The sequence below is a fragment of the Morone saxatilis genome, unplaced genomic scaffold, assembly GCF_004916995.1.
Source record: "Morone saxatilis isolate NCDOM2014 unplaced genomic scaffold, NCSU_SB_2.0 Contig4, whole genome shotgun sequence".
Taxonomy (NCBI): domain Eukaryota; kingdom Metazoa; phylum Chordata; class Actinopteri; family Moronidae; genus Morone; species Morone saxatilis.
Genome location: NW_023339984.1, coordinates 8,947,892 through 8,961,315, shown reverse-complemented (window position 1 = coordinate 8,961,315; position 13,424 = coordinate 8,947,892). Strand labels below are relative to the sequence as shown.

The window sequence follows — 13,424 nt, the reverse complement described above, 5'->3', positions numbered from 1 at the left end:
AGTCAATAGAAAGCCTGGTGCGTCCCATACAGCTGCTGATGGGTACCATATGCGGCTGTATGATGTACAAAGCGTCAGTCTTCGACGAGTTGGGAATGAGAACAGGTTGGGGAAACAGCTAACCTATTGAGCTAAAACAGTGACCTTAAATTCTGGCATTAGAAACCAAAGTTGAACCTAAAAAGTAAACATTGGCATTGAAACACATGTATTGGAAAAAGTTGTACTGGCACAAAAATAAGGTCCACTTAAAAATAAAAAAATCATTTCATTTAATTTTGATATTCTTTTGTATTCTAATGTGTTAGAATTTTCTTTTTCAGTGTCACTGGTTTTCAGTTTCAGTTTCAGAGGGGTTTGACAGGATGCGTAAGGAGGGCGTGATTTACATATGTGCACACTAATGAGAAAATGTCACTCATCCGTCTCACTCAGGTAAGCTGCTCCTGAAGCCTCTGATCACAGACACACACACTCTTAGCATACAACAATGGCTTCCAGGAGTTCATCTGAAACTCCCAAACCACAAGTATGTGGTAATTCTCTCTGCTGTTGGTTTTTCACATAGAACCAGGCTGGGTTAAAGTTTTAGATGACGTTCTGCAGGACTGACCGAGGTCCAACTGGAAACAAAGACCATTCATTAACAGGTTATGCATATGTTAAATTCATATAAGAACCAAAGTGCAAAAAGGAGAAGTTATGCAGTGTATTATGTTAATAATTGAGCTTTAGAGGTGCTGGTGGGTGGATTATTTTTTTTACCCTTGGCTAGGCTTATGTCCTTATGCTAAGCTAAGCTAATTGCCAGCTGGGTGTGGCTTTATATTTAATGTACAGACACGACACTGCCAGCTATCTTCTCCTCTAAGTCTTGGAAAGAATGTAATCAGGCGTATATCCCAAACAGCTCCTGTCAGTTTGTTCTTTGGTCTTTCACAACAACAGTCGGCCAGTGAGCCACTACTGGATGTCAGCAGGCTAGCCTTTTTTCAAGCTACTTCTTATGAGTATTGTGATCACACAATCACAGATAACTCTCAGGAGAGAGGCAGCTTCTTTTCTTATGCCGATCATCTTTTTTTCGCCAATGCACAGAAAACGTAATGAGCTGCAAACAGAAGTGTGGGCGTGCTCACATCTGTTTTTCTCTCTTTTCAGTTTTTGCTTCCCCTAAAGGTCTCTGGATTTTTTCTTTGATCTCCGTTACCCACATTAATCAACATTAACACTGCTGTGTTAGGCCTTGCTCTATTCAGCGCCCTTTCTTTGTTGAACACAAAGTAAATTACCAGATGTATGAATGAACACCTATAGCAACCCTGAATCCAGCAGCAGCTTACACTCAACCTTGCTCGGATGTGCCGCCTTGTTGTCTGTTCCTAAAAATAAGGAAGAGCAAGCCTTCTTTCGCTCAAGCTCTTGAGTCTTATATTGCTGCTGTCAAGGTATTTTTTTGGCGTGTACAAAGATTTCCTATGACTGATTCTGTAAGGCAGAGACAAAAAACAGAGCAAGGTACAGGATGAGGATGTGAAAAGGAATGAAATATGTGCAAGAGGCAGGAAGAAAAAGCGAGAGCAGAGTCTTTCTGAGAATATCGCAGTGAGGAGACATGAGAGAACCGCAGTTGAAAAGACAGAGACGGCAGAACATATAAGAGATATCGAAAACTACCTAGCACACAAAAAACACGTACTGTGAGTAAGAGAGATAGAGAGATAGAAAGCTGTATTACACAAAACAAGAGAAGCTGAGAAAGGGTGTGTGCTATAAAAAAACAACAACCCCAACCTCAGCTCGATCCCCATCTGAGCAGCCATCTTGGGTGGCTAATTATGATGAGTTACTTGGTGCACTAGTGGGAGTTGGCGCCTCACCTGTATCCATTTAGGAAGGCCTCTCCACTGGAGACTGGGATGTCTCCTGTCAACATCTTGAACGTGGTGGTTTTCCCAGCCCCGTTGATTCCCAGCAACCCGAAGCACTGGCAGGGAGACAATGGGGAGGCCTCCATTAGGAAAACAGTGTTTTGTAGATTAAAGCCTCATTGGAAAACAGACAGGAGACGATGGTGCTGGATGGCATTTAGTTTTCTTTTAAACAAATACTACCGATTAACCCCTTTCATGAAGTTTACCTATAGACCGTGTAAATATTTGCTCAGTACATACAATGTAAACTACAGTTTATAGAGTATGCATGACTGCTTCAGTGTTTAGCAAAATAAAAAAAAAATGATATTTTTCTGTACACAAACAAGAAAACAAACACAAAATCAACACAACTGTTCCCAAAAGCATTTCTTCCTGCTTCTGTAAATGTCTACAACAAACACTATCCTCTCTCTGTCTTTTCTCCCTGATGCTGCTGATTTTACTTCCCTCTGGAGGGCATGCGGCAGGAAGCCCCTGCAGTCATGTGACCCGCCTTAGGTGCTCTGGCTCCGGCATAAATATTTGATTTCTGTCATTCATTGATCCCTGCTTGTTTGTGACCTGCGCTTGTGAATGCATAGAAGAGGGCTAAGCTTGATGTAAATAATGCATGGAAATGCAGTGTGTGATCAGCAGAGCCCCGTGAATGACAATATTCCATTGGCATTTACATTGGGATTTGAGTAAACAGTGGCAGGAATGAATACCACCGGATAGCCCACTGAACACGAATGCCTGTCAGCATTTGAGATTATGTTTAAATCAAGCTTACAACGGCACTGTGTGTGTGTGTGTGTGTGTGTGTGTGTGTGTAACGTATAACATGTTATAATAGGTAAGAATGGTTTACACTGAAATTCATTTTTTTTACACAAAAGTTCCTGTGGAAAAAAATCACTTTGTTATATTTTGTTAATTTAGTTCCCCACTGCTAATCTATTGAACCAAACATCACTGGGTCCTCGTGCCTTCCTTTCTCAGACCCCGTTGCTCTAGCAATGCTCCTCTACTTGCCTGCTTGTGAGTTTTCAGCACACACATGCTTTGGCAGAGGCATAATGGCAGGAAACAAGCCCGATAAGGAGATTAGTGTTCCTCCTAACGCCTTCTCTAAGCAGCGTTTGGAAGATATTTTGATTCGACTCGGTAAAAAGAAAGACGGAGCCAAACAGCAATTCAAATCTTCAAGAAATAAAAAAAAATGGCAAATCAAAGCCCAGACAGAGAATCCCTGCTCCTTGCTCCTGTGTGTCAACATTTTGTAAATATTGTCATTAATATTCAAATTTGAGTTGAATGTGTATAATTAATCAAATAATAATTAATTCATATCCAAATGTCATTTTCACAGGCAACAGAGAATGAAATATTTTCTCCCATATGGGTGTTGATGGTGAATTTTGAAAAGCAATCAAATGTGTAAATGCAACAAAGTCCTCTAACATGGACGACACAGACTATATAGGCTTGAAAAGGTGCTAGTGTGATTCAGCAGCATTTGGCTCACCTCTGCGGCAGGTACGCCCACACATAGCCTGTCCACAGCAGGAGTGCTCTTCCGAGGGTATACCTGCAGAGAGCAGACAATAAAATGAATCCACCAGCCAGCCAGAGAAAGAGAGAGAAAGAGGGAGAGTAGGTGAAAGGCAATGGGAAGGTGGGGAGCAGACAGAGAAAGATAGCAGAGAGGATAGCATGAGAAAATATGGAGTGATAGACCAGAGCAGCAGGGAAGAGTGGAGATTGAAGAAGGAGGGAGAGAGAAAGTGAAGGAAACAAATTTTAACAAGAAGGGATCATTTGCAACATTTAGAGCGAGCCAGATGGGAAAAGGTATTAAAAAAGGTAGACACTTCGCACATGGGGGGGAAGGTGAGGACATGAGCATCAGTATTTTTGACTGCAGTGACGGTATTCATGAAGTAATCTGTCTCCACTTTGAGCACCACTTTAGTACCCTCAGTAACCTTCAACACACTCACAAGTCACCCAGTATTTTACGTTTGGACACAAACTTTAGGTACAGCCACGTTTGGCGGTCTCATCATACGATAAGATGACTTTAGTGAAAAAATACCATCCTTAATCTGAAAAAGTCAATATCAGCAGACACTATGGGCGGTGTATAGACATGATGCTCATTACATACTAGAAACCAAATTGTTGGATGGATGAAAAGTACAGAAACAACTCGAAATTAGCTGTGCTTTGAGCTAAGTGCTAATACAAGGTTAAAATGCCTGCCATGTCACAGCAGTATTAACAGGTGGTTTTGGCCAGTTTTTGAGGAAGTGGAGCAGGCTATAAACACAACATTGCTGGCACTCTCCATATTAAGTTGTTATGGTGAACTAGCAGACACAGAGCAACATTAGCATTTGTTTGGAGTCGTGTCAAGTTCAATCTTCCCTCTCCTTTCAGCTCTTTTTTGGTGTCCACAAACTCCTGAGGGGAATATCTGGCTGATGTTATCGCTCCAGTATGTTCATTCACCAGGTAGTCACTAACTTTTTCTGTCTGCTTTTTGGTGCTGAGTGTGTCTTTCAGTGGCTTTAACAGAGCTTTATTTTGCTGAAAACATCTGTCTGTTGCTGCTGGAAATGACACCCATGTAAGAGTGAAACAACAAAAAAGGCAGTCTGGCAGTAAAACCAAAACAGTGAGCTGAAAGAAGCTAAAATGCTCTGTAAGAACCAAGTAAGCCATTTCACATTGCACTTTGCACCCACTATTGTTTATTAAAAAATGGATAATATAAGTCTTATTAGTAGTATTAGTAGTATTATAAGTGCAGCTTTAAGAACTAATATATTTTATTTATTTAACTATTATAATAGATAACATGCATATGGTAGCATGCTATGTTAGCATTAATCAAAATACAAAAGAGGCTGGCGGACTTTTGACATTACTTTTAGGGATATCCTCTTACAAACTGAGGTGTTGCTACATGAAAAGTCAGGGAATCAAGAAACTCATGAAGACTGAGTGTCAGACATACCAACATCGCCATCACTGAATCTCCTACCATGGCTTGAAAAAAAAGAAAACTAGACCCCATAGGATGCAGCATCCCCTCTCTCAAGAAGAAGAAAAGAATAAAACCTCACACATTCTGATTGTGAGTCAGTATCCTGCTAAGACCATGTGCAACACTGGAAATGAGAAGGTGGTTGATGTTTTTCACATCTCACTTGAAAACTTCCCATGCTGCATCCACATCCTCCCCCGCTGACCAGCCTCGTCCAAGCACATTTGCATTCAAATCTGCATCATCTGAAATCTCACCAGAGGAGGTAAAGAAACCCCCCACTTGAAGGGAAACATGATTTCTTACAATCAAAAAAAAAAAAAAGAAACATTCGAAACATTCGACAAAATGAGGTATTTAGTGCATGAGGTGTTTTTCCACATCCAAGTCTGTGTTAGGTTTGATATGTTTTCAAAGTGGTTTGAAAGCGGCATTGTCTTGCTCTAGCACAAAAACACAAGACAAGGCCTTTGTTGTTGCTGCTGAGTATGACAGTAAAGACATTTAGCATTCAGAATCAAGGACAGTACAGTGCCCCTTTGAGTTATGAAAAAGTGACTACTGTTTTTAAAAGTTGAAAACATAGTTCTCGATGAATGCTTGTGTGTGTGTTTACGTGCCTGTATGCGAGTGTCAGAACCTGAAACAGTGAACGTTCATTAAAACAGAAAAGTGACAGCTTAAGTTTCTCAGTGTGAAGGATACATTTCCTGTATAGAATCTCTAGACCACATATCCACCTTTTAAAAACAGTCAGCTGTCCCAGCTGTATTCAGAATGCTACCAGGCAAATGTAAATTTAGAACTGCCACTTCAAGCTCGACAAACAATGACATTGCATTTATTCCACAGTTGGCACATCAAAAGCATTTGATAAAAGCAGGACTTGCACATATCCACCATTCCTTCAGTGCCATCTGGCAGCTGAACTCAGCACGTATCAACCTGGATAACACACACTACTTTTTAGTGATAGTTTGCAGTGCTAAAGCTACATCAAAGCAGCAGATACATGTAAGGAGGAAGGCAATTAAAGGCTAATTCCCCTCTGACTCGAGCACCACGGCAGCTGTCACGATAAGCAGGCCGACGTCTAATCAGATGAGACAGTTGAGAGAATGTGATGGTGGCAGCAAAACTAAAATATAGATTTAGGTTGGAAAATCACAAGCTTCAAACGCCGACTGCTACAGCTCAAGCACAGACACTGCTTTATTAAAAAAGCACTCGCCAATATATCACTAATTTATTGAATTCATTCAACAACTGTACACCTCAGCCCTACTAGGTCAAGTTCAAGTACCTAAAGTTAAACTCAATGTTATTCAATAGTGGTAATTGTATAAAAAGTAGATATTGTTACATTATATTTTATTCTTATTATACTTAGATTGTCAATATTTCTCTTTATTTCCAGTACTTCTACTTGGAGTGGCCTTTCAACCATTTATACTTTTAACTTTTATTCTTTATTTCTATTTAACTTCTCTGTTTACTTGCTAACTTTTTTTCACACACTCCTACTAGAAGCAGGAAAAAATAACCAATAACCAGGCTGTACATTTTTCAATATAAAGAGATTAATATTAAGATAATAATCACAGAAGATATATACTGTTTTGGTAGACAAAGGCAGCCATTCTGTAATCATACAAGACAGAGGTTTTGTCAAACGAGTCTCATCTGAACCACTTGTATTCCCAGAGTGCATATTAACAGGAGCATACTTGTGGCATGCCAAGGTGCCACTCATCACTCATTAGTCTGCTAAATTCAAACAGCTGTCACAAGGTTCTCCGAAACTTTCTCTGTCAACTTAGTGAGTGACTGGAAGGTTAAACTGACAGCACTGGGCCTGGAAAAAAAACGCTCACAGACGGACACACTTCCATTACAGTCTCCATCGATTACGATGCCGACGCTAATGCAGCAGCTAAGTGGAGGGCTAGCAGGTGGGGCACATAGCGAAATGCTCCTGTTTAGAGCAGCAGGAAAAGGAAGAGGAGGAGCAGGAATTTGACACATGATTGATGGCCTGTCGATCGCTTCAGAGGCATGCTTAGATTTATGACAGGGCTCAGCCTGTGGTGTATGGCCACTGAAGCCACGCGCTCATTGATCAATTTGTTATCTACACCCCAAATGGATGGGCCACAGCTGGGGTGGGAGTCAATGAGGGCACTGCAGGAAGAATCCTGATGCCTTCTGCCATTGCACTGCTGTTTTTGTGCGGTGATGGGCCACTGTGTCTCATCTCAGAGAAATATTGTCAACCGCGAAGGCGCGTATGAACAATGACTGCCTGTCAACAGCAAACAAGCTTAATCAAGCTTAATTGTGCAAACGTTTGGGGCTGTTTTAAAGGTGTATTTACAATAAAAACTGAAGTTTTTAGTGCATTTAAAAAAGTAATCCCTAAGTTTTAGCTGAAAAAAAAGAACACACCTCTCCATGTCTTTTCACCTTGCGAGATGATTTGCAATACATTACCCATCCAACTGTTTTACCCAGTGCTTGTTCGGTAATTACCCCAGGGAGTGTGGCACACGTCTGTGTCCGTGAGCAATGAGTGAAAGATTAAGTATAGTGAGACTGAGAAGACCGAGGGAGTAAAGGAGCGAGGAAGGCTGGGTAAGAAACGAAAGGCTGTTAGATCGTCCAGCTGTCGGCACTGGAGCAGCAAAGCAGGCTGCTGTGGTGACACTTCCTGCTGCCGCGCCGCCCGCAGGGAAGGAACATCTGCCGATGGATGAAGTGTTAATCTCGGTGGTGTTGAGGCACGCACCGTCACAGCACGCTCGACTTCACCTACTGCATGGAGGGAAGGGTCGGAGCTGTATAGGAGCGCATACCTTTACACCCTTAAAAATGCAATCTTGTTTGGTTCTCGTGCCTACTTATGATGTTTGTGAATGTTCACAGCTGCAGGCTAGCAACCTGTCTTTCCCACTTGCCTTGCAAGCTGAATAATGCAAGTGCACGAAAAAAAGTTTGAAAAGTCTTTCCACCCGCACACATAGAGTGGGTTACTGCTGTTCATTGTCTTAAGATATTAATAGTTAAGCTTCTTACTAATATCAGAAAAGAGGAAAATTAAACCAGACCGGAGAAGTTTGTCTCGTACGCCGCTAAAAAGGCTTGCATGTAATAAAGAAATTATTAAAAACAAGATAAATATAATTCTAATGATAGAATAGAAAGATAAAATGAAAATGCAAAAGTGTATATTGGCCAGGTGGGTATCTGTTTTGTATATAAAAATATTAAATGAACACACAATCTTGTACACACTCAAGTGCAAATGTGTAAAGGAGAGCAAAGGATTTAAGACAAGGCCAAGGATACACACACAGAGGTCAGAAGACAGAGTTGAACATCCCAATGAGGGAAGAAGCTTTCCCTCTCTATTGGACTTTTTTTCCACAAACTATTAAAAATAATCTTACACCACAACAAGCAGAAAAAGAAATGACTGAATGCCAGAGTAGGAAAAAGCGTATCACGCACTACATCAGAGCAATACTTTGGCAAGAGCTGAAGAATGTACTACACAATACCTTGGTAAGGTCACAGATCCTCAGAAGGTCATTCTGGGCCCTCCCTTCATACACCCGCTTACGTTCCCGAGCAACATCGATATCCTCTTCTTCTGCAGATAATGACTTCGCTGAAATAAGCCTGGCAGAGAGAAGTCAACCACAGTTGACAGTTGACAACACCCTTCATTAAAATTAACATGAACTTGCATGACAAATTATCTCGGTCAAAGTTTAAGCTCAGTGAAACAATCTCTGCAATTTCCATAAATAGGAGAAGCCAAAGGCATTAGTTTCCATGGCAACCTTGCTTTTGGAGTAAGTAAACACTTGGGCAAAAACAGAATTTTGGGTAGTATTTACCAAACACATCCGCGGTGCAACAGATGTTTTATATAAAATGAATATGAAATACATTACCAATTTAAATTATCTGAACAAATTTTGGATGTGAATACACAACTTTATTGAAAAGATGGACGAGAAGAAACATGACAAAGGCGTGTAAGTGAAAGAACTTTTTCCAGTCAATTTTAAGTAAATTCGCTCTGAAATTACAGTTGTCTTTACCTTGGTTTGCAGAAAAACTTGTACTGGATGAGGAGTGTGATGGCAAACATGACAAGTCCCTGGATTGACATGGCGCAAAGGTTCTTTCCCACCATTTCCCAGCTCAGTGGGTCCTTGAAGCGGTCTTCCCCTGATAAAGAAGGTAGGAAGGGAAAGTGACAAATACGGTAATAAACACAGTCAATATACACAGAAAAGAGTAAGCAATTAAATGCATTATTACTGTATGTTACTTTATAATAATTTCTACTAATTCTACAAGCTCAGGGGATGATTCAGCATCGTCAAGACAAAAAAAGAAATCACCAGATGCATGTTTTCTTTTATGGACAGCCAAATATGTCTTTGTCAAAAGTTAGTGGAGAGCTGGAATTTGTCAGCTCTTTGAAGTATTTTTGAGACACATTCATTGGTGAAAGCCAGCTGTTTAGTACGCCACTTAGCCTTAAAAATAAAAATTGCTGTCACCTATGCCATGTGAGAAAATCACTGATATCCTGTACTTTTCATGTTGGAGCATCTTTTGCCTAATGAACACGTAAGTGAACCGCTGACAGGCCCCCTCACTCTAATCACTGTCAATTCTCCATCTCTCTCTTTCCTCCCTCTCTCATCGTCTACAACCCTTGAGCCCGAGGGGGCAGAGTAAGGAGACAAGAAAAACGAAAGCGCTTTCAGTCTCATTCTCTGGTAAATAGCCCCTCTCCACACTAGCCCTTTTAGGTAGTGATTGCTTTTCTCTTCCTGCTCTCCGCCACCGCCGCAAATGATTACTCAAACCACTATTTCCTGCTCCATCTCTCCACAGATAAGACTGCTCTTCCTCTTTCATGTGCCTCTTTGCCTCTTGATGGCCCCCTCAACCCCCGGCTCCACCTCTTCAACACCGTACCCCTCTTCTCCCTTTCCCTAGAGCTCTAGAGGAGGTTTGAGAGCAGTGTTACAGGTCAAACATTTTTTCCTGCTGGGATAAAGAACTAGCGTTTTGAATAAAATAGTGTAGTGTCACTTTAAAGAGAAGGCATAGTGTTATTTCAGGGTCTAATACACGGGTAAGAGGCATACGCACAAGCACACATATCGTGTCTTGCGATACACATTCCTGCCAATGTTTTCACACTATTTTACTGATCTACGGGTTGCAGTAATGAGTCAACAAACGCAGCAATAGCGAGAAAGTTTGCTAGCTAGTAAACATGTATTTAATCAATTTGATTTTGAGACTCATGTAATATGCATTTGAATGCATTTCTGTTTATATATGAGGTGGATAAGAAACATTTCTACAAATAGCTGCTGGACCTGATTTATTATCGTAGACTGGCCACTTAGATAGAGGAAATTGCCTCTGATTAACATTTGGTAAAAGCATGTGTAAAACCTGCTGCACGTTTTCTGTCAGACACATGATAAGAGACTACCCGATGAAGGAATATTGATGCATATTCCCTCATGGCAATGTGTGCCAGGCTTAAGAAATATCCCCCAATGTGTTCTGTTAGTGAATAACACAGAATATAAACAAAAGCGTTGTTTGTTACAGGTTACGTTTAAGTGCAGACCTTCGCATTCACATTCTGTTAAAATCATGTTGAAAGCTCTACTTTAGAATCAAATTACTGTCAATAGAGTGAGACTTCCTGCGAAAATGTGTCAGCATCACATAATATCTTAAAACGTGGCAGATTGCTGCTGTGTGATCAAAATATAGTCGCTTGAGTCTAGAAAGGTGCAACATGTTCATTTGTATTGTATTACTAAAAATGTTTTTATCTCACCCACTCGGCAGATATTTTCTTTTGTTTGAGAAGGAAATAATCTTAGAACTTAATATTAAACTTCACAAAATGGATCACTAGAATGAGGATTTTTACTGAAAGATTAGTTATGTTGATAGTAGTGGTGGCCTCTTACCAAAGTTACTGAAGAGGGTGGCCATTGCCTGGTTCTTGGCCATGTCAATTAGCCCTCTGCCCAGACAGAAATGTGGGAATATCAGCAGCACCTGCTTCACTATGTTGTTGATGCGGGAGACATTCTGTTGAAGAAAAAGCACACAAACAAGATATAAATTGGTGGCATGTAAAACGGGCACCGCATATATTAAGACTGAGTCCTTAGTGCTGCGGCAGGCCAGCTCAGGCCTTTTGCTGCATGTCATTCCCTCTCTCTTTACCCCACTTTCCTGTCCATCTTTTCAGCTGTCACTCTATTAAAGCATAAAATGCAAAAAAAATCTTATAAAAAGGAAAAAAAGAAGCTTTAAGTATTTAGCCAGCATAAGCACAATATGTTGACTCGCTACCTTGAATCAGCAGTGCCAGCGGCGTGAGAGGTTTTGAAGACAGTGTGTAACGCCCTGATGCAAGCATGGATAATTAACAAACATCCTGCACTCCATTTTCATGCTGTGCGCCGTTGTGTTGCGGGGCTCCACATGGCCCGCTGAGGGAGCGCGGATGATCTAAGTTCATCTACCTTCTTGTTGTTGGAATTTAGCAAACGATAGGGAGCACGCTGTGTGATCTGTGAGCTAGCACACATACAGTATGTGTAAACACAAACTGATTAGGTGGTGCTCCGGGAAAGCAGATGTTCATCCTTAAAATTATAACTAAAGGTAGAAGGAGCACACAGAGACCAAAAAAAAGACACAGCTGAAACACAATATAAAATGTGAAAACACCTACAGGCACAATGTGTGTCTGCCTCTTGTTCTTTCTTTTGATACTGTGTACAAGAACAAAGCGACACACAAACACAAAACCAAAGCGTATTGTTTCACCGTTTCACAAGGCATACATTAAGAGCTAGTCTCATCTTGACAGGGCATTTCCTGGCTACAACTTTGTCTTTCTCTCCAAAACTATACTGTCCCTTTCTCCCTTTCCTCCTCCCAGAGGCTGCAATTCAGCAGCCCTGTAAAGCACAAAAGAAATAATGAATTAAATGAAGGCACAATGGATGTGGCTGTAACAAACTGTCTCAAATAAATAAGTACAGTAAGCCAGGGAGGCAGGGAGGGGTGAGAGAGGAAAAGGCAGAGAGAGGGAAGACAAAATATTACTACGTTTGGCGCAGCATGGCGTTCAAAAGAAAGTTCATGCATTATGCATACTGCTTCATTGCAGCATAGTCTTCAAAGCTCTTGCATACATGGAGAGAGAATCTAAATTCATCATTTCCACTTTTTTGGGTGAGCCCGAGCAAAGAGTAGGTGGGGCGGGGGTGGCGGGGCATTTTGTTAAAGCTGTGTGCAAGATTTCCAGATGATGGCCATTATTCTGGCAGAATTTGTTCATGGATGTGTGCAACTGCTTTGTGATTTATTAGTTTCACTGAGTACGCTTTCAACTGTCAGTTGAGAATGAGTGCATAAAGCCGTACGCATCTGTCAGCCTTAAAAAAAACAATACTAATGTCAGATTTAAAGGTATTGATATATACTTATGTATTATTATGTATATGATTTATTTTTCACCTTCTTGCAGAGAGGTAGATGAGAAGATTTATACTACCATGTTTTTATAGTAAATATGTAGTAAGAGCCAGCAGCCTTAGTTTAGCACAAAGACCAAAAATGGGTAAAAAGTTAGCTTGGCTCTGTCCAAAGGTAACAAAATTCGCCAATCAGCTCCATTACAGCTGACTAATTAGAATGTTATATCTTGTGTTAGTTACTTCCTGGAATCGCTGGTTTCCCGGCAACTGGTGCCAGCCAAGACACATGACAGAAAACTCCAGAAAAATAGCTAATAGCACTAGCCCAGTTCTTTTAAAAGACAAAAACAAGATGTTAATCATTAGTGAGCTTCAGAGTGACAGTAGGCAGATTTTGTTAACTACGGAGTGAGCCAGGTTAGCTGTTACCAGTCTTGATGCTAAGCTAAGCTAACCGCCTCCAGGTTCCATATTTAGCAGACAGCTGTCAGAATGGTATTTTACCCCATCTTGGATAGTCTAAAATCAACATTTATGCAGCAAAATAATTTAAAAACAATCACTGTTTTATGTGGAAGAAATCTCTCTCTTAACATTTATGTATTACAGTGTTGGGATTTGGCCATGTCCTTAAAAAAAGAAATGTTCATTACTGCAGTGAGGCCCTTATGTAAGCAATAAAGCCTACTTATAGTGACTAAAGACAAAGAAAAAGGGCCTGCCAGATAACAGACCCCTCAGCGGGGGGCCAAGAATGCGGCCAAGGTGTGGCATGAAAGCAATAAACGCCCAAACACCGGCCCTTCATTGGTCAGATTCCCTCGGACCCCAGACCTGTCATCCTGGCTATTTAAGCCCAAGAGACGCCTTTCTCGCTCTCTTCTCTTCTTCCTTCGCTCTCTCGCTCAC

General features: G+C 40.9%; 1 protein-coding gene across 1 annotated transcript in view; it reads right to left on the bottom strand.

Annotated features, from left to right (window-relative positions):
• Positions 1-13,424, bottom strand: part of LOC118337755 (phospholipid-transporting ATPase ABCA1-like) — a 177,729-nt gene that overhangs the window by 25,759 nt on the left and 138,546 nt on the right. Inside the window, exons 40-44 of the mRNA XM_035674855.1 lie at positions 10,989-11,112; positions 9,075-9,204; positions 8,526-8,646; positions 3,445-3,507; positions 1,881-1,987 (exon numbers count right to left, since the gene is read on the bottom strand). Of these exons, the coding sequence (XP_035530748.1) occupies positions 1,881-1,987; positions 3,445-3,507; positions 8,526-8,646; positions 9,075-9,204; positions 10,989-11,112 (545 nt within the window). The remainder of the gene's footprint in view (positions 1-1,880; positions 1,988-3,444; positions 3,508-8,525; positions 8,647-9,074; positions 9,205-10,988; positions 11,113-13,424) is intronic.